This window comes from Cnephaeus nilssonii (genome assembly GCF_951640355.1).
Source record: "Cnephaeus nilssonii genome assembly, chromosome: 6".
Taxonomy (NCBI): domain Eukaryota; kingdom Metazoa; phylum Chordata; class Mammalia; order Chiroptera; family Vespertilionidae; genus Cnephaeus; species Cnephaeus nilssonii.
In genome coordinates, this window is record NC_137077.1 from 21,493,194 (window position 1) to 21,515,427 (window position 22,234).

Below are 22,234 nucleotides of genomic sequence, written 5' to 3' on the forward strand. Positions count from 1 at the left end.
TATTATGGGTTCAGAGTAAACTTGTCTGAGGTTGGTGGTCTATGAGATTGTGTATGTCCAACTGGAAAATAACATGGCTTTGTTATGATTGTCAGGCCAGCTTTTGACTATCAGGGGCTGCTTCCCCGCCCCCCCCCGCCCCGCCCCTTTCTCAGGTGCTAGTAGAGAATTTGGAGAAAAGTAAATAAATCCAAGAAAACATCCTGCATGCAATATTTACAAAACTGGATATGGAGGGGTGGGTAAGGGAGTGATGCCAGGGGTAATTTCTAGGTTTCTGTCTTTAAACAGAGAAGATGGCAATGCTGTTCACTAAGATAGTACCAGCTTTGTGTTATCTTCCAATTTAATACTAAATATGCAGATGTTCCTCAACGTATAATGGGGCTACATTCCGATAAACCCATTGAAAGTTGAAAATACTATTGTAAGTCAGAAATGCGTTTAGTACACCTAACCTATCACACATTATAGCTTAGCCTAACCTACCTTAAATGTGCTCAGAATAATATTTTTAAAATGCTGGCAACACAGTTCACTGCAGAGGATCGGTTGTTTACCCTCATGCTCGTGTGGCTGACTAGAAGTTACTCAGCTTCATGAGTATCATGGTGCACATTGCTACCCTGGGAAAAGGTGAAAATTCAGAATTTGAAGTATGGTTTCTACTGAATGCGTATTGAAAGTAAAAAGTCCTAAGTCAAACTGTCATCACTTGGGGTCCATCTGTATATGAAAAGATAACATTATCATACCCATATTACAAATGGGAAATGAAGGCTTTATAGAGGTCCAACTGTTGTATGGAACCAGAACTCAAACACAAGATGGCTGGACTCCAAAGTTATATAGACTTTTTAAAATGTTGAGATAAAATTTGCATCTATGTGAATCTTTACTATTTTAAAATATACAATAACGTGATTTTTAGCACAGTCACTGCTGTTGAATTCCTGACCATTTAAAAATATGTACATATTTTTATTGATTTCAGAGAGGAAGGGAGAGGGATAGAGAGATAGAAACATCAATGATGAGAGAATCATGGATTGGCAGCTCACGCCCCACACTGGGGATCAAGCCCACAACCCGGGCATGTGCCCTGACTGGGAATCGATCCTTTGACCTCCTGGTTTATAGGATGACACTCAACCACTGAGTCACACCAGCCGGGCTTGTCTTTTAACTTTCATACTATTGTCCTTGGATGCACAAAAATTTTTGATGAAGTTCGATTTCTCTGTTTTCTTCTTTTGTTGCTTGTGCTTTTGGGTCATTTAAGACTCATTCCAAAGTCATGAAGACTTCAACTTATATTTTCTTCTAAGGCTTTTATGGTTTTAGTTCTGACATTTAGGTATTTGATAAATATTGAGTAATGTTTGTATATGGTATGTGGTAGAGGCCCAAATTCATTCTTTTGCATACAGATATCTGGTTGTCCCAGCACCATTTGTTGAAAGGACTTTTCTCCCATTAAATGGTCCTGGCACCCTTGCCAGAAATCAGCTGAACATAGATGAATAGACTAATTTTTGGACTCTGAAGTCTATGTCATCATTCTGACTTTTAAGTTTAACTTTATAAATCACTTATAAAATTATTTTATTAAACATTTTATCTCCAAAGCTTCCAAAATTATTTGTCATTTTTAGTTGATTGAATGAACCAGAATCAAATTTGCTGTGAAAAAAATTACTAAAAATCAAGAAAATGGTTTTATAGCAACATTATGACATGTTAGATATGTTATAATTATATAATTTATTAAGACTCATTTCTAAAGGTATAAATTTATGAGACATTAAGGAATCAATTTTAATATATCTGAAAAGAAAATTATAACAAAAATATTAGACACTATATAGCATAATATAAAATATGAATGGATACATGAAAAACTTATATACAAGAATAAAACAACACAATTGTGCATTTGATATTCCCTGCCCTCTCAAATATTATTCTCTTCTGTTATATTCTCTTACATAGTGAAAATTTCTTTGAGAGAAGCATCATATACATATATACATGTAGAAAACCATGACCTGGTTGACATTGCTGAGGTTAAAGACCCATAGCAGAAAATAGATTTTTCTCTTATCAATATTCAAGCCACTCCCTTCTAACCATTCATTAATTATCATGTGTGAAGTTTTGGTTGTGGTTTCTAACTTTTTTAAAAGGATGTGTGTTTCCAGATTTGTATTCATTTTAAGGTCCTTTATTATATAACTAGAGGCCCAGTGCACGACATTCATGCACTGGGGGTGGGAGGAGTCCCTCAGCCTGGCCTGCACCCTCTCACAGTCTGGGACCCCTCGGGAGATGTCCGACTGCCGGCTTAGAAAGCTGGCAGTTGGACATCCCCCGAGGGGTCCTTAGTGCTGCAGTGGAGGCAGGAGAGGCCCCCACCATTGCTGCTGCACTCACCAGCTGTGAGCCCAGCTTCTGGCTGAGCGGCGCTCCCCCTGTGGGAGTGCACTGACCATGAGGGGGAAGCTCCTGCATTGAGCATCTGCCCCCTGGTGGTCAGTGCGTGTCATAGTGACAGGTTATTCCACCGTTCGGTTGATTTGCATATTAGTCTTTTATTATATAGGAGGATAGCCTGAAGGTGACCATGATATTCCATACCAAGAAAAAAATCCTCTTATAAGCAAACATAAAAATATGCCTCAGACAATTAAAACATACAGCACATGCTTGAATATTAATTCTTTTAAAGAGATGGCCTAGAGTTTCACCCAGAGTTTCTCATGAAGAGGTTCTGTAGATCATGGCCTAATAGAAGCTTGTTCACTTGAAAGTGCACCCCAAAGGAAAAGAGTGGAAAAATCTGTCACTGATATCATTGAAAACTCAGAATGAATCAAATGAAAAAGGATATTGATTCTGAAAACACTTTATCCTCTCACCATGCTTTTAAGGATTTATCTTCTGCTTTCTCCTTGCCTAAAATGTCATAGAATGTTGACACGTTAGGTGTTCCCAGACTCTGCAGTTCTGTCATTTCCCAATAGGGGACGCAGTTGCATTAAAATCAGCACCAGTTGCAACATTACTCTGCTGGGCCTCCATTCCTTCTCTATTTTCAAGACATATATATGTTTAAAGTCAGATATATGAATATTATTTCTCTAAACTCTAAAACATTAAGAGTTGAAGAAAAACAGAAGTCTGGAAGGACTATTCTTTTATCCACTATCTTCAGGGATATTTCATTGTACGTGGCATTCTCGGAGGTTGGTATCAAAGTCCCAAAGTACGAAATGCATCTCGTAAATCATCAACTTCATATAGGGGCTGTAGAGAAAGAGAGAAATAAACTGAGCGGGTGACTTTGTGACATTTTGGAAGAAACTGAGTTGGGAGGGAGGAGGAAGAGGAGCTGGGAAGAGGAGAGGGGGGAATTTTACCTGCAGGGAAATAAATGCTGGGGAGAGTCTAACAGAACAAAGACATGCGAGTGAGGAAGGAGAAGGGAAGGGAAGGGCATCTTAGCAGAGGGCTCTGAATTGTGAAACAGAAGAGCAGACTCAACAGTAGGAGAAATGACAACAATAATAAAAAAAAAACCACACACACACACAGAGAAAATAAGGTTTTCATCAGAAGAAAAATAAGGAGAGACTGATAAATGCACAAACGCACACATGAAGTGTACAAACACACACACACACACACACACACACACACAGGAAAATGTAAGAAATAGAAGCAAAGAAAATAGCTCCAGGGAAAGATGACTGAGAAAGAAAACGAGAAGCAAAGGAGCCCCTTACCAAAAGGATGCGTCGAAGCTGCCTGGACAGACGCACTGAGTTTTCATGCAGCCCCTCCCAGGCTCTGAAAGTTCTTTCACGATTTTCCACGAACGTATTCCAGCAATAAAAATAATCTGTAAAAGGAAGGGGGAGGGGTGGCCGTTATAGCTCAGATCCCAAATCAAGAGGAAATCAAGAAATCCCCAGCCTCTCTTTAATTCTCATTCTTGTGTCCAAGCCATTCTTTTCCTCCAATTCTAGTTGGTAATTTTTGGCTCCAAAAGTGAACTAGAATCCTGGTACAATCTTCCGTCCCTTGAGTTTCCCCCGTCACTCGTTTCAGTCTGACTTGCCATCCTGAATGACAGCTGTTGCCCTGAGCCGGGCAAAAAGGTCCCCCTCCTACTAGTACCTTTGAAGGTCATGATGGCGATCTGGACCCCCGCGCGGTGCAGCCTCCGCAGGCCCTCGGGCTCAGCCTTGCGGTCCTCGCAGAAGTAGAGGCGTGCGGTGAAGATCCGGAGACTGAGGTTGGGGTTCCCCCTGAGAAAGTCAGCCACGTGCCGGGCACAGTCGTAGCAGGGACTCCAAGAGGTGAACCAGGTGACGCGGTAGCACCGGCCAGGGTCCAGGTCCCAGTCGGAGATGTAGCGCAGGAAGAGCAATTCCACGTGGCAGCCCGACTGGGGAGAGAGCAGAGGACTCGGCGCCTGCTTACTGTGCCCATAGCTTTGCAGGCATTAATTCATCTCCCTCCCACGAGGATCCTTTTTGGAGCGTCTACAGTTTTGTCCTTAGGTTGCTAAAAGGTTAAACAACTGCCCGAAAAAGCACAGAGGTGAGCCATGGCCCTGCGGAGTGGGGAAAGGCTGTGGGTTTTCTGTCCCGTGGGGAGGACCAAATGAGTTGAGTTTGAATGGAGTAGCAACTCACAATCTCTACTGAGATTTAATTTGTGTTTGTGAAGTTAGTTTTGTGCCTTTGAGGAGGAGGAAAATGGCTGGTAAGTGCCTAGTGATGTTACAAACACACACATGAAGTGTACATGCACACACATCAAATACACAGGACCACTAGGTGGGAAATATATGGGTGGGAGAGCTGGAAAAGGTAAGATGGGTTATGGTGAGGCAGACAGTGAGTGTTGCAAGAGCAAATTAAATAATATGTTTGCTCATTGTATGGTCCCTGTGATTGTAATAATATCCGCAATAGTCAGACATAGCAAGTCTACTTCGTATTGCGGAGAAGTTATTAAGTCCCAGAATCTGAAGACCTTGGTTCCATTGCCCCTCATGTGACTAAGTCGTCACCCAATTCTTGGATCTTCTAGTCTTATCAGTAAAATAGGCGGGGCGGGTGAGAAAAGATTCACCAACAAACTTGTATGCACATATGCATAACCCATGGACACAGACAATAGCCTGGTGAAGGTGTGTGCAGGCTAGAAGGGGTCAAAGGGGAGAAAAATGGGGACATATGTAATGCTTCCAATAATAAAGATTAAAAATAAAGGAAATAAATTGTAATTTTAAAAAGTAAATAAAATAGGCCAGGCCAGTGTTATGAGGATTACATGAGAGAGAAGTAAAGGGTTGGTATCAACCAAGCCTTCTATAGTTAGTCATATCACCAATTAGAAGAGATTAGAATGTAAAACAATTGTGGTGAGATAGTTTACACAATACAGGGAGGCAAAGAGAACTAAATAGCAAAGTAAGCGCTAATCAGTGCCATTCCACCCATGGGTTCTTCTCTGGGAATCCAAGACCAGATGTTACGAGGGAGGATGTATTCATTGGCAGAAGATTATGCAAACCCATCGGGATTGGGGTGAAGAAGTTTCCTGGAAATGCAATTCTCAAATGTTCTAGATGCTGAGAGATTGATTTAACCAACCAATTGAGGCTTCCCTGTTTCTGGGGTGTGCCATGCGCCATGTACTCCCTGGCCTATGCTCCGTGTGAGCAGGAGAGAATAGAAATCATTTGGAAAACAGAATTGGTCCTCCATCATTTTTCATAAAAATTTCCCCCTTAATTTTCAAAAATTCTAAAGACACAATTTGTTTTCCACACTTAAAATTTAGCTTGAATGAGCTGATAATATCCCCCCAAATCCAAAGGCTCTTACCTTTGATTTCTTCCTTAATCTCAAAGGCAATTTGGATGCTGGGGTTAGGGGAGGAACGTTTGGGGGCAGTTATTCTTGGCATTGAAAGAAGGTGTGGCATTAATGTGCCCGACATGATGAAGAGGACATTAAATGACATCTTTGGGGGCATATCTATTATGGTTGCAGGGACATGTAAAAAAGAAAAAAAATAGATTTGAGGAATCTAGTGGGGACAAATGAAAAACAGACTGCAAGTAGTACCGTCAGCAGGTAGGTGGCTCTAAAAGCGCTCACACTCATTAAAAGTGTTAGCTTTTAATGATCTGGGAAGCAAATATTAATTGATACCTTGTTTCGAAGGTGACCGAAGTCCAATGAAAAGGAGGTGGCACTGTCTCGCCGCTTCACCACATAGCACAAGTAGGTCTCATGGCGGCCCTTTGCCCAGCGGACGTTTTTGAAGTGGTAAAGAAACTTCCTCTGCTTCATCAGGAGGCTGTGGGAGAGAGGAGGAAGGGGTACAGCTCATTCTCTGGTCACTCACGGCTTTCCTTCAGCTGTTTTAAAACCTGCAATTACTTGGGCCAAACCAGAGAAGATGCTCTTGTTTCATTTCCTGGAAGCCTGAGACCTCCTGAGCTTGGAATCCATGATAAACTCCTTCTCATGTTTATATGTAAGACGCGTTGAGAGACAGCAAGGACCCCAAAGCTATTTGAGCTCACAGGACCATCTCCTCCCAACAGCTGTCTTCTAGATGCTGATAATTTGGAAGACAAACTTGTTCCTCAGTCCCATAATTATATTTTCAGGTTGCCCTTGCAATCTTAACCTAAAAAGCCCAATCCGTACTTCAAACTCAAGATGGTCAAAACAGTATTCCTAACCTGCCCTCTTTCTGCATGTCCTGCCTCTCCTCGGATTTCCCCATCTCAGATAATACCGGGATCATCTTTGCTTCTTCTCCCTCTTCACTCCTCATATTTAATGATCTAAATGTATTGATTCAAACCTCCAGGTATTTCTTAAATTTGTACCTGCTCTATTCTCTGTTCTCTACATCAGTCTAACCCCTCATCTTCTTTCACTTGATCTGTTACCCTGGCCTCTTAACTGGTCTCTCTGCCTCCCAAGTCCCTCCACAGTAACATTTTCCATGCCGTGCCAGAGTGATCTCACCAAAGCCCAGGTGTGGCCATGTCATTCCCATGCTGAAACACCCCTAACCACGGGTTCTGTTTGGCACACAGGATAAACTCCACACTCTTTAATGTGGTAGTTAGGCCAGTTTTTACATTGGACATCAATCAACATTTCTGGCCTCCTTTCCTACTATTTCCCCCTTTCCCCGCCACGTTAGGCCCCCTCCTGCAGCGGGACCCTTGGCACTAATCTCCTTTCCTCTTTACTTCTAGATATCTTGCTGATGGCACTTCCTCTGACTAAGAGCTCCCCTACCCTTTTCTATTGGGCAAAACCTACCTATCCTTCAAAGCCTAACCACAGTTTCAACTTGTTCTAGTAAGATCTTTCTGACCACCACGATCCCAAGATTACTAGGCAAAAATCAAATGATAACAAGAACCCTTCTGTAGTTTCCCATTGTCCCCCCACCTTGTTGCTATCAAAGCATTCCTCCTTTGTTATCAATTGCTTGCTGATATCTGTCTCTCCAATTAGACTCTGTTTTCTTTTAATAGTTTTTACTGATTTCAGAGAGAGGAAGGGAGAGAGAGATAGGAACATCAATGATGAGAGAGAATCATTAATCCGATGAGAGAGAATCATTGATCCACTGCTTATTGCATGCCCCCTACTTGTTATTGAGCCCGAAACCTGGGCATGTGCCCTGACCAGGAATTGAACCATGAACTCCTGGTTCATGGGTCAATGCTCAACCACTGAGACACACCAGCCAGGCTAGACTCTGTTTTGAAAGTGTAATATATATACACACACACACACATATATATGTGTATATATATTTTTATATGTATATATGTATATATGTATAATTAAAAGTATAAGAGCAATATTTGATGGTTGTCACCTTGAATACTACAGAAAAGTAGAAAGTTATAAAATTTAAAATATTAAAGAATTTTACAATTTGAAATATCAGTGTCTAATGACAATTACTGTTAAAATTATGTTTTTCCTTCTGGTCTTTTGCAAGATTACATATACATGATTTTGATTAGACTGATTTCATGTGTAATTTTTGTATTCTGCTGCTTTTTTAACTTGACAATGTGATCTAAATATTATGCTATGTTCACACACAGGGACCAGTCCTTTTTCTGTTACCTAGTTCCTAGGACAGTGTCTTGCATGTCATAAGCACTATATTGAATTGAATGTGTAGAAATACTCTCTTCTAACTCAAAATTCTTTGCAATTGTGAACATAACACAGGATACAGTGTGGTTGATCCCAAAGCACTCATAGTGTCTGGTTTTTGTCCTAGTCTTTTTCAGAAATGTATTTATCCAATTTGTGAAAATAATGCTGCCACCTAATGGCATTAGGCAGAAGTGCAAAGAATTTGTAAAAATAAACACCCAGTCAGGGATTTGAATACCGTTTGCTGGCAAGAGAATTGAAACTTTTTTTTACTTTTTTTTTTTTACATTGAAGTATAATTTACATATTTCACCTATTTAAAATGTACAGTTCTATGAATACTGGCAGATGTAAATACTCCAAGCTGCTACCACAATCAAGATACAGAACATTGCTAGGGTACCCCTCCCCCAAAGTTTCCTCATTCTCTTTTTCCCATTGGTTCTTCCCTTCTCCCACAGGCAACTGATAGTCTGATTTCTGTAACTATAAATTACTTCTCATTTTTCCAGAATTTCATATGATTCATACATTGTCCCTTCCTTTGTGTCCGATTTCTTTCACTTGTCTTAATGACCTTGAGATTTATTCATGATGTTGCATGTATCAGTCGGTTGTTCCTTTCCAGTGCACAGTAATATTCCACCGCAGGGATATAGCACATTTTGTTGATTCACTCCCCTGATGATGGACCTGTGGATTGTTTCTACTTTGGGGCTACTGTGCATAAAGCTTCTGCAAACATTCATGTACCAGTCTTTGTGTGGACATGCGTTGAGAATATTTATTTTAATAAAGTGATACATGTGGTATATCCTAAATTTAAAAGTTAAGTACTCAAATGTCAATCTTACTAAGTTAATAAACAAGGACAGGAGCTTTTTATAGCTGCAACAATTTAAATGAGCTTATTGGAATACTCTTTAAATCCTGAGGCAGAGAACTAAATTTATTACCAATATACACATTGTGTATGGCAAACAATAGAAAAATCAGGCAGTTATATTATTTTAGAATTAAAAATGCACATTTGGCAGAGATCTGAAATGGATGGTAACAAAGATCTGATAATTGGCTTTATCTTAAAATGAAAGTGATTTATTATGATAATCATTACTATTACTGTTGTTACATACTTATCATCTAATAACCCATAACATAGGTAAGTTGAATACATAATAAGTGCTTAATAAATACTGAAGAGAAAGAAAAAAAAATTCTCTCTTTGAGGCCCAATCAGTTTCAAATAGATTAAGCATCATCTCGTACTAATAATCTCATACTAATAAATTCCTTTTAGATTTAACCTACCCTTCTGGGCTGAGTGGAGGAGAAAGGCTGGAGTGGGGCAGGAGGAGGGGGTATGGTAACTATTATCATGCAATGAAGCCATTGTGGCAGGGACCCCTTACCATGCGGACAAAGTGTTCTGAAAGTTATAGAAAATGACATGACATAGGTAAAGGAATTCAGATGGGCTTTTACTTCCCACTCCACAGGAAAAGGCAATAGCTCTTCATTGTTTCTGTCAGAAGTTCCCTGTCACAATGCAGTGAATTGCATGATCATGACCTATTAATCAACTTCCTTTTTTTAATTTATTTTTATTTTTTAAAATATATTTTATTGATTTTTTACAGAGAGGAAGAGAGAGGAATAGAGAGTTAGAAACATCGATGAGAGAGAAACATCGATCAGCTGCCTCTTGCACACCCCCTACTGGGGATGTGCCCGCAACCAAGGTACATGCCCTTGACCGGAATCGAACCTGGGACCCTTGAGTCCGAAGGCCGACGCTCTATCCACTCAGTCAAACCGGTTTTGGCTTAATCAACTTTCTTGATCCATCACTTCCCTCCAACTGTAGGTAGGAGCCTGTCTCCAGCACCGTGTTCTTCTCTTGGTTTCTTTTCTGGGCACAAAGGACTTTGCAGAGGCAGTTTTTAGGCCTCCAGATTGACAGCTGTTGGCACAGCTGTGCTCCCTGAGGCAGAACACTAGCAGCATCCCCAGCAATGCAAACCTGGAGGCAGACAGGTTAAAAATAACCGTGACAAAGCCCTCCTCTCCTGCCCTGTGCCGTCACTAATGGGCTCTGCAGATATTATTTTCCTGAATGATAATTACATATTTCCCTTTTCCTCCTATTGAATTGCATCTTTTCTCCTTTTTTATTTGTCTTTCTCTGAATTTCTACTACTGATTTTTACCACTGTTTTGCATTTCCTTATACACAAGCATCTCTACTAAGTCCTTTACCTCTGACCTGTACCTCAGATTAGTTTTCAAAATTTCACTGAAACTGAGCAGACATTCATTCAACATGTTTGCTCTCAAGAAAATTTTCTGCCCTGGCTGGTTTTCTCAATGGTTAGTGTGCCAGCCTGTGGACCCAAGGGTCCCGGGTTTGATTCCTGGTCAGGGCACATACCTCAGTTGCAGGTTCCCCAGCTCCAGTAGGGGTGCATGCAGGAAGCAACTAATCAGTGTGTCTCTTTCACATCAATATTTCTCTCTCTCTGTCTCTCCTCCCCTCCTCTCTCCCTTCCACTCTCTCTGGAAATCAATGAAAAAAATATCCTTGGATGAGAGTAAAAAAAAAAAAAAAAAAAAAAAAAGAACAAGAAAGAATTTTCTGAAAAACACTCTGCCATTAAAAGTCTTAATTGTGTTGTGTACATTCTTTATAATAGAGGTAAATTGAGATAAAGTATATAGATTAGGTATCATTCTCATAACATTTATAGTAATCATAAAAGCAAGAATAGACTAAGTTCTGTGATAGTAATTTAACTGACATAAACTGCATGCGAAGACATTGTGAAAAATCTTACAGAATACACATAGAAGAAGTAAGTTCAGCCACATCTGAAGAGATTGAAAGACTAGGTAAATAATAAAAATGCCATTAACTGCCTAACAATTGGACATAACACATTAAATAATTTGCTTGACTGAATTTTCCTCCTTATTATAGACACAATCACAGTGACTTTTAAGTAATTAATTTTGAATATTGACATTTAAAAAATAATTTCCTCACTATGTAACTAAGTTATTCAGTAGAATCTCCCTAGGAAAGTTTACCTTCAAGCGATTTTTTATAGTCGACTACTTACTGCAATGGCCACTCCTGTTTTTAGTGTAGTATTGCTGTTTTCTTTTCATGATTTGAGTCTATAACCATTTACTGTGTTGATATAATTACCACAAACTAGTTATAACTGCAGTACAAATCTCAGAACAAGTCAATACATGGTCATAAAAGCTCTTTTGAATATGGAGAGAGAGAGAGAGAGAGAGAGAGAGAGAGAGAGAGAGAGAGAGAGAGAGAGAGAGAGAGAGAGAGCTGAACAGATGAGACAGAGCCAGAGAAATAAATCTGCATGTTGACCAGGCAGATCTTGTGAATCAGATGGTGATAGGAAAGGGACAGGTACCAATCTCATCACTCAGATCTGCTCTGGGAGGAAAGCCAGTGCAGCTACCCCGGAGACCGTCCTTTTACCTGTCCATGGTGGATTCCAGAGTGTCTTCCGTGGCTCCCCAAAAGTCTTAGGCCGAGGAAAGCTTGCCTCAAGCACGGCTGCTTCACTGACTGATAATGCATTGGCCCTACACATTCAAATTTGAGCTTACCATTTTGGGCTCCTCCCTCCACGGCATCACCACCAGGTACCCTGAAGGCCCTCCTCCTGTTTGGGTCCAGTGAAGATGGGTGGGGCTGACATAGGCAGAGTCACGTGGGTAAAATGATTGAGGGCCATTCTGCTTAATGTGTAGGTTTCTTTTGGTCTGCCTCTCTAAAAACCCAGTCCATGCTCCACAGGTAACAGATCAGGAGACAGTAGCGGTAGACACTTAGTAAATTATAATTATGGTAATAAGTAATATCTTGAATTTAGAAAGCATAATACTAGTAATGTTCATTTAAATAGCATCTTGTGTTCTGTGAGCTGAAAGCATCTATTTCCTCATTTAGTTACACAATGTCTCTGAATCAATAGAGAAGTCCACTAATAGTTCTGGTTTGTGACTAAGTTAGCTCACTCAGTTATGTAGGACTTAGGACATGGAAATTTTTGCCTCCCAAACCCCTGATTTCTGATGCTGTAAACCAACTGAGTTACCCAGCCAGGGCTGGCAGTCTTGCTTGATTGCTCTATTCCTTTTAAATCCCATGCCCCATCTATTAGCAAATCTTGCTAACAACTCTGATTACAAAGTGGGCCACTTTTCACCACCTCCAGGTCCAAGCAGCCTGAATTATTGCATTGAGCCTCCCAACTGGTCTTCCTGCTTCCGTCCTTCTTCAGTTACTGTCTGTTTTCCACGCAGCAACCAGAATAAACCTTTCCAAACATTGGCTGCATATATCAGGCAAACTCAATAAATGGCTTATGCAAGATATAACTTTTCTCTCACAAAAAATTTAGACAGTTGGTCAAACAAGTAATTAAATCTAAATCTAATAGAAACATGGACTTTAAGCTCTTTGTTTTATCAAAAGAGCATCTGGCCCTGCTGGTGTGGCTCAGTGGATTGAGCATCCTCCCATGCACCAAGAGGTCTTGGTTCAATTCCCGGTCAGGGCATATGCCTGTGTTGTGTGCTTGATCCCCAGTAGGGGGCATGCAGGAGGCAGCAGATCAATATTTCTCTCTCATTGATGTTTCCATCGCTCCCTCTCCCTTCTTCTCTATCTAAAAATCAATTTTTAAAGAACATATTAAAAGTATCTGTTGACCACATCTTTAGCTGGAATGTTTTCTTCATCTCTCAGTTCAATGATGAATCTCATGAACCTCATCCAAAGGGAAATAAAATTATGCATATTGGGAAACATAAGACCAGGCAGTATGGGAGAGAATATTAGAAAGGTGGCCATTGAGTTAATGTCTCCAAATTGTTTCTGAAGCAGAATTATCTATGGATATTTATTTATCCCATTTTATAAAGTAGATTTGATTTTGTGTTGGCAAAATCTAATAAACACACACAAAATACTCAACATACATTCTTGTATAATACCTTCTTTTTTGAAAATCTTACCTTTTAGTACATAGACTACATAAAGAAGAGTCCAACATATATGTTTTAGATATTTAGTATTTGAAAATGAAAGTTCTGGAAAGCAAAAGGTTCTGTTGTGTTTATTTTGATGTTGTACCCCATTGGGGGCAATTCAGAAAGTGCTTTTATAAGTGATTAATAAACGCCATCTTTGAAAACTGAAATTCATTCATTTACTATTTATTGGAGACCTATTATGAGAAAGCATAAGGCTAAGCTTTGAAGGGGAACAATGTTGTACATTATGGTTCTCAAGGAGTTTATAATTTTGCTAAAAGCTTTAAAAATGGACAATACCACCCTAGCCGGCTTGGCTCAGTGGATAGAGCATCAGCCCACAGACTGAAGTTTTGTGGGTTTGATTCCGGTCAAGGGCACCTACCTCAGTTGCAGGCTTGAACTCTACCCCTGGTCAGGGTGCATGCAGTAGGCAACCAATTGATGTGTCTCTCTCACATCGATGATGTTTCTCTCTGTCTCTCCCTCTCCCTTCTATTCTCTCTAAAATTCAATGGAAAATATCCTCAGGTGAGGAATTACAACAACAAAAATAGACAATACTTTAATGACAATATAAAAGAATGTTAATTACAAAATCATAGCATCTCAAAGTTGAAGGAACCTTAGTTTTTAATTAGCTAGCCCAGTTCTTCTTTAAATAGTATATACATGTCTGTAGACAGACATATGCCTGACAATATATCTAGGAGTTAGTCAAAACCCGGGTAAACATCTCATGCTATCCTAAAACATAAATTGTCCAAAGATTAGGAGAAACCAGTATTTTTTATTATAATAATATTTGGCTCAGTGGTTGAGTGTCAACCTATGAACCAGGAGATCACAGTTCGATTCCTGGTCAGGGCACATGCCCTGGTTGTGGGCTCAATACCCTATAGGGGGCGTGCAGGAGGCAGCCAATCGATGATTCTCTCATCATTGATGTTTCTATCTCTCCCTCTCCCTTCCTATCTGAAATCAATAAAAATATATTAAAAAAAGAAAAAAGTTATTAAAGAGGTATGATTTGTCCAGCATAAGAAAATAACTTTTATTTCTCCAAAAGTTGTATTCTCTTGTTCACTTTTCTTTTAAAGGAAGAAGTACATCTTTTATAATAGCATTTTGCATTCCTGGGTATTTGAAATAAACAATTTTATGGGGTTTCACTCAGCTATTTTTAAAAGTTACTTTTCTCACTAACTACCCTCTCCCCTTACCAACTTCTCTTGAAAAACCCCAGGACAACCTGGTTAGCTTATTTTTAGCAAAAGCAACCTGACTTGGAAATTGTGCCTCTGGTGGTGAGGTAAGCCTTGGACACCTGGACTTCACCACTGCTAACCTTCACCATGAAAAACACGAGGTGAGGTTTCATTATGGCCAGTATGTGAGTCCAGAAGGGCCCCCTGGGACTCCTCCAGGGTGTACATTCCTGTGTCTGAAAGCCAAGATGCTCAGACATTGACTCCCCAGCCCACTATTTTTGGACACCAGGTAGATTGTTCAATATGATACTTTGTTGTTTTTGAAAGAGTCCCAAAAAAGAGTCTGTGTGGGTGAAAGTCTGATTTTTGGAGTGCTTCAACTTCTGCTTTTCCTGATTTTTGTTTTTCTCAGCTTACTGCCAGCTACATTACTGGGGTATGAAGAAGTTGAGGGACAGATCTTTAATCAAATACAGGAATTACTCACTCAACTTCTGCTATGCAGCTGCCTAGGACTTACTGAGGTTAAGAGAGAACTAAGCAAGCATTCATCAAAAGCCTAGCATGGGCAAAGGGCTAAAGAAAGAGTTATTTTTGATGAGAAAAATAACTAAAGGGGCTTCATTGATCATGCACATACAAAATGTAGTAGAGGGTAGTGGGAAAAGTTCGGTTTTATAATCAAGCACATTAACCCTTGAGTTTTATCTAGACTAAAGTGTCTTTGACTGTTGCCTAATACCCTAGGTTTTATTTTTTCCATGTGTAAAATGTGAACAAATAATTGTGATAACAGCTAACCTTTACTATGCCAGGTTCTGTGCTAAGCATATTGAGTATTATTATCTCATTTAAGTCCAACAGGTAGGGATTATTATCCTAATTTTCAGGCACTGAGGATCAGAGTTGAGACAATTATCTTGCAGGATTGTTAAAATTAATGCAAACGAGTGACTCACATGTTGCCTAGTGCATGGAAGATATTCTATAAAGAACAACTGTTTTCACAAAGTAGCCTATGTAATAAAAGGCCAATATGCAAATTGTCCCCTTGACCAGGAGTTTGACCAGGAGTTCAACCAGGGGGTGGGGCCGGCTGGCCAACTGCCTGTGGCCCCTCCCCCCAGCTGGCCCAGCCCTATTGGCCCGATCTCAGCAGGTTGGCCGGACCCCACCCATGCACGAATTCGTGCACTGGGCCTCTAGTTCTCTTACAATCTACACTAATAAAAGAGAAACATGCAAATTGACCATCCCTCCGATATGCCCGCCAGCCAATCAAAGCAAGTACACAAATTAACCGAGCAAAGATGGCAGTTAATTTGCATACACAGGCATGAAGCAAAGACTGAAGACAGCGTAGAAGGAAGCCAAGTGCTGCAGAAGGGAGCGAAGCTGCGGAGAAGCAAGCAGAGCGGCGGAGATGGGAGGGAAGCAAGTGGGGTGGCGGAGACAGGAGCGAAGTTCCCTTTTCTTCTTCGCTCTGGCCACAGGAAGCCCTATTCTTCCAGGAATCTTCCTGCAACAGGCCTCTAGTAACTCTTATATTTAGAAAACCAGACATTAAAACATAAATTATGATCAGCAACAAGTTATCTGTTCCCATGGTTCAAAGTTTTCTGATTAGTAATAAACTGTGAGTGAGTAGTTTTCAGGTTCTCACACTATATTTCTGTCTGAATAGTCCCAACAGTCATTGGAATCAGATCACACCCTGCTGTAGGATGTCCTGGCATCATATTGACAAATTCTTCCTCCTTGGGTCTCTTGATAATGACTATGTTGCCGGTTGTATTTACTATGCTACACCTTTTATCATTATCTTAATTTTATATGTTTTTTATTGATTTTAGAGAGAGAGGAAGGGAGAGGGATAGAGAGATAGAAACATTGATCAGCTGGCCCCTGCACACCTCCTACTGGGGATTGAGCCCACAACCCGGGCATGTACCCTGTCCAGGAATCAACTAGTGACCTCTTGGCTCATTGGTCGATGCTGAGCCACACTGGCCAGGCTACCATTATTTTAGAGTGTACTTTTTGTACTTATGAAAAAAGTTTGCTGCAAACAACATGCCATGTTACACTGTTAGCAGCCTCATACAGTCTCCTGTTTACAGAGTTTCTTAATTGCATCATTTTCTCTTGTGCATGATTTAATCTCGCATTGTTTTGTGTAGTGACGTGCTGTACAGGCTATGAAATCACCAAACAACACTTTTTTCTCAGAATGAGTTCCCATTGTCAGGAAGTGCCTGACTGTATCAGCAGCCCTGATTTCTTTAATACATAATTAAGCTGGATTTCCTCCTCCTCTCCCTCGATGCCCATTCCCCCACACACATTGGCTAATGAGGATCTCTTCACTTTGTTACCAGAGGTGGATAGGAAGAATCAAATACCACTGCACAATTACACAAAACACCACCAACTCACTCAGTACACTCAGCACTTTGGTTAATTTATTCAACACTAGAGGCCCAATGCACAAAATTCTTGCACTTGGGAGGGGGTCCCTCAGCCCGGCTTGAGCCCTCTCACAGTCCAGGAGCCCTTGGGGGTTGTCCGACTGACAGCTTGGGCCCGCTCCCCATGGGGAGCGGGCCCAAGCTGTCAGTTGGAAATCCTTAGCACTGCTGTGGAGGCAGGAGAGGCTCCCGCCACCATCACTGCACTTGCCAGTTGTGAGCCTGGCTTCTGGCTGAGCAGTGCTCCCCCTGTGGGAGCGCACTGACCACCAGGGGGCAGCTCCTGCATTGAGCGTCTGCCCCCAGGTGGTTAGTGCATGTCATAGTGACCGGTCATTCCGCCATTCAGTTGATTTGCATATTAGCCTTTTATTATATAGGATGGCCCTGCCTCCCACGCATCCTGGTAACATTAGACCTACATCCCCAGGTTCCTTAAAGGAGGTATGGCTACAGCATCAAAAAAGTAAAGTCAGAGTTCACCCTATTGAGACAATTAGCCAGGATATGCTCTGTAATTAGTAATGTATGCCCCATACAGATAATCCTAAAAATCTTGATTATGGCAAAAGGCCACATAGTATATGATTCCTTCTATATGAAATATCCAGAATTGCTAAATCCAGAGAGGCAGAAAGCAGATTGGTGGTTGCTCAGGGACTGGAGGGAGGAGAGAATAGGCTAATGGATAGGGGTTTTCTTTTGGGGTGATAAAGTTTTGGAAGTGGTAGTTATACAATAATGTATGGTTACGTAATTTATATTATGTGAATTTCACCTCAGTTAAAAAAGAATTCCTGATTAGTCAGAGACTTCAAGGAACTGAAACCTGTCGGACACCCAAGGGCCACAAGTTCAAGTACACCAGAGGCCGACAGGTCAACTGTACCTACAAAAACTAAACCCAGATCCTGCTCTGTTAATAAAATGTTTTTTTAAAAAAATATATATTTTTATCAATTTCAGAGGGGAAGGGAGAGGGAGAGAGAAATAGAAACATCAATGATGGGAGAAAATCATTGACCGGCTGTCTTCTGCATGCCCCCCACTAAGGAACGAGCCCGCAACACAGGCATGTGCCCTTGGCCGAAATTGAACATGGGACCCTTCAGCCCACAGGCCAAATCAGCTAGGGCTTAAAACGTTTTTGGATGCTGAAAAAAAAATTTAATTAGAAACCTTGAACTGTAGAGAAACTAGTACTGTCACCCCTTGCTGGTTTCCAAACCTGCATACTCACTGGTTAACCAGCAAGAATCACCTCTGTTTTGTCATAAGAGAAAAAATAGAAGAGTCAGCCTATTCAAGAACAGTTGGAGAGAAACCAGTCAGCCTAAGTAGAAAAAAATGTCCTATAGTTTTATTAACTGTATAATATTATAGGTGTGAAACCTTTGAAAACCTGATCTTGTTACTTCTCAGAATCACAGATGTGTTGCCAGCAATTTACAGTTGAGAAGTTATTCATTTAAGATCACATAATTTGTGAGTACTATGACAGGACTGGCCCTGAAATGAACACAAATACTTTTAAAATTTATTAAAGAGAGAGGTCAATTTGTTGTTCCACTTATTTATGCATTCATTGATTAATTTTTGTATGTGCCCTCACTGGGAAACGAACCTACAACCTTGGCATATGGGGAAAATGCTCTAGCCAACTAAGCTACCCTGCCAGGGGACCAACCAATTCTTTTATATATTAAGATGAACAGGATGATATAAATATGTTTTATTATCTTAGAGCTATGTTGATTTGAGGTCTAGATGTTCTTTGCATAAATGATATATTTTTTAGTTTCTGTATGGCAAGAGAGAAATTATCCCTGCTCTATGTTATTAGAACATATAGTAATTCTTATGAGTTATGCTTTATGATTTAATTTATAGTTGAATTTATGAATTATATCTTAATGCTCAATTATTATACTTCTAGGGGCCCATTGCACGGGATTCATGCACTGGGGGGTGGGGGGGGACGTGGCCTGCGGGAATAGGCCCACTGTGGGAGCAGTTGCTCATCCCCACTGTGGGAGTGCACTGACCACCTGGGGGCAACTCCTGTGTTAAGCGTCTGCCCCCTGGTGGTCAGTGTGCATCATAGTGACTGGTCGAGCGGTTGTTCTGGTCGTTCCGCCATTCGGTCACTGGGCTTTTATTATATAGAATGTCAGATCTATCTCAGTTTCTCTAAGATAATGGCAACATAAAAGAGCATAGTGGTTTAACCTTATGAAATTAGGGATTACTTTTCAACAAAGAAATTGGTTTCTCTAAATTAATTAAGCAGCTGTCATTCATAATTTTATCTGAACATTTTTGTAGTAATTCCTGTTTTCAATACCTATTGACTTTGATGTTAGCATTACACATTTCATAAGTTTATTTGTATTAATATTACTTTATCTCCCTTCTCCCCAAAAATATCATCTATTTTCAAGAGTGGAGGGATACATATGTGGATGTAATTTTATACAAATGGAAGCAATGTTTTCCTGTGCAGTTCTTATTTACCCTTCATTGTAACTCCTGGCTTTGACCATTCGGGACAGAACAACATATTAGGGATCACTATATAATGACAATGATGTAGGTTGATACCTCAATGGCCATCAATCCCTTAAATACAATTTAGGTTGTTTCCATTGTAATATTTCCATATATCTGCTCAAAGCTCATCATTATCTTTTATTAAGGGGTTATTGGGGGAGGTGAATCTCCCACAAATTTGAGATCATTCTGAATTCAATCTTTATGGATTATTTTCTAAATTTAATGAAGTACTTCATGAAGCTACACAGTATACTAGTAGATGTATCGCTAAGTAAACAAACAAAACAAAGGAAAAGGGAAAGGAAAGAGAAAAACACGAGAGAAAGAAAAGGAGAAAAAACTGCAGGACCCCTGGGTTAGGAAAATACTAGAACCTTACTGAGTGATGGGACAAATTGAAAAAAAAAAAAAGCAAGCCATTATCAGCTATTTTTTTTTTTTTAATGTGATGGTTTGAAGTGAAGTGAAGCTCGATTTGTCAACAGGAAGATATGAGCTTTGCACCTCTATTTATATAAACATTTGCTTTTTCAACTTAGGTTCTGCCCAGAAGTTGTCGTTTGACTGATGCCTCTGGCTTTGCTTGACTGGCTTGAGAAAAAACACACACACACACTGTGGCCACCTGCTTCTCCTCCACAGAGAAATGCAACAAGTCACTTTCACTGATGTTTGGTTGGTGAAATCACTAAAAGATACAAGGATTTCAATTTTTATTGGGATGTTGCATCTTTAGCCAAATCTTTGCCTCCCTGAATTGACAGAACTATAAGGATAGCCCCGCCTCTCTTCGGCTGTGGTCCCAATATCCTCCCATTCTACCCCATTAGGTTCCAAACCTCTCAGATCCCTTCACCACACTTTCCAAATTCCCTTCTCCCATACGGATTTGTGAATTCCCGGCTTCTGGCCTCCTGGTTCCCCTGCCCTGATGGCCACCTGTCATCACTCTCCCATCTCTGCATCCCTCTTGTTTAGAGCTCTGCTATCTTCTTTTTTGTTTCTTTGATTTCTTTCTTCACTGTGCTACAGCAGTACAGAAGGAAGGAAGAACCGTAGAGGTTGCAGATCGCTTGCACATTCTGACCAGGTGTAAAGTATTTGGTCAAACATTCAACTTTTGCCACAGCACAGAAAAGAGGAGGGTGGAGCTTGTGGCTAGCAGCATATACTGCTTGATGTCATCATAAATAAGGTCCAGAAGTGGGAGACCAGCTGGGCTTTGCACCATCTGTCTATAAGTCAAAAGAATACTCAGAGAAAGTGTGCATAGAACTATATTTAGAGAGTGCAGAGCACACTTGAATTTCCAGAACTTACTTGTTCATTCAAGGAGAACTTTCTTCTGTTACAAGCATGAAATATGGAAAAAGTTAGGCTCACAGCAGGATCTATTCAATTTTGGAAGAGAAAATAAGGGTGAATCTTATAGTAGGCAGATAAGCCTGCTCTTCTCTTCAAGGTATCAGGAAGGCATTCAAATTGCCTAACTTTTAACCAAACTCTTTAATTCCAACATTACAAATCCATTGTTTTGGTTCACGTAATTCTTTCTCATCAAAATTTAAGTTCCTTGCTTAAGAAGACTATCATTTGCATTGACCAGAAAAAAGGATAACATTAATACCTTAAAGAGTAAAAGGTTTTCAAATCTTTTTGTGGGAGGAACAAGGGGTAAAAACTAGACCATTGGGAACCTGCAGTTGTTACTGGGAATGGAACCTGGCCCTGAGAGGGTCTGCCTGGGGCCAGCTGGTAGGTTCCCAGTGTGTGGGTTCTTGACTTCCTGAAGAAAAAATTTCACAACTGGAGTCCAGGTAAAAGTTTGAGGCACAAAATAAGAAAGGGCTGGAGAAATTAACCTGGACTGGTCTGCTTTGGCTCACTAAGAAGTCAGAGAAGCCCGGCTGGTTGGCTCAGTGGTAGCTGTTGACCTATGAACCAGGAGGTCCTGGTTCGATTCCTGGTCAGGGCACATGCCCGGGTTTTGGGCTCAATTCCCAGTGGGGAGCCGATCAATGATTCTCATTGATGTTTCTGTCTCTCTCTCCCTTCTAATCTGAAATAAAAAAATATTTTTAAAAGTCAGAGATAAAGGGATTTTGAGGACAGGTTCAGGGGGTTTGCCTGGGATGAACTGTCATTGCCCATTGCTGACCTGGTTGCAGGCCTCGTGGGGTCCCTTAGAGTTTAGGAGATGCACTCCTGTGGAGGAGGCATGGGCATGCTCCTGGGAAGGAGAGTGCACTCTGGACCTTTGTTTTGAGGGGTTTTAAAGGCTGTGCATTTAGAGTAGGGTTTTTTTGTTTTGTTTTGTTTTGTTTTGTTTTGTTTTGTTTTGTATGTGTCTTTTTTAGTATATTTTTATTGGATTTCAGAGAGGAAGGGAGAGGGAGAGAGAGATAGAAACATCAATGAGGAGAGAGAATCATTGATCGGCTGCCTCTTGCACACCCCGTACTAGGGACTTTGCCTGCAACCTGGGCATGTGCTCTTGACAGGAATTGAACCCGTGACCCTTCAGTCTGCAGGCCAACTCTTTATCCACTGAGCCAAACCAGCTAGGACAGAGTTCTTAAAGGGAGATCTCAGTAGAATATTCATCAGCTTTATGCTGATGTACTAAAATAAGGTTTATTCTCTTCATCTATCCTTGGGAAATGGACAGATATTGGGAAATGGCACTAATTGGATTTCTGCTATCCAT

The 22,234-nt window shown here is 40.6% G+C and overlaps 1 protein-coding gene across 1 annotated transcript; it reads right to left on the reverse strand.

The window, feature by feature from the left end:
• Positions 1 to 3,252: 3,252 nt before the first annotated feature.
• On the reverse strand, positions 3,253 to 11,848 carry AICDA (activation induced cytidine deaminase; the record flags this gene model as incomplete). The annotated part of the gene is given in 6 exon segments (XM_079773836.1): positions 3,253 to 3,306; positions 3,786 to 3,901; positions 4,180 to 4,450; positions 6,231 to 6,378; positions 11,734 to 11,759; positions 11,762 to 11,848. Coding segments are annotated over 6 exon segments (702 nt in total).
• Between the last annotated feature and the right edge of the window lie 10,386 nt (positions 11,849 to 22,234).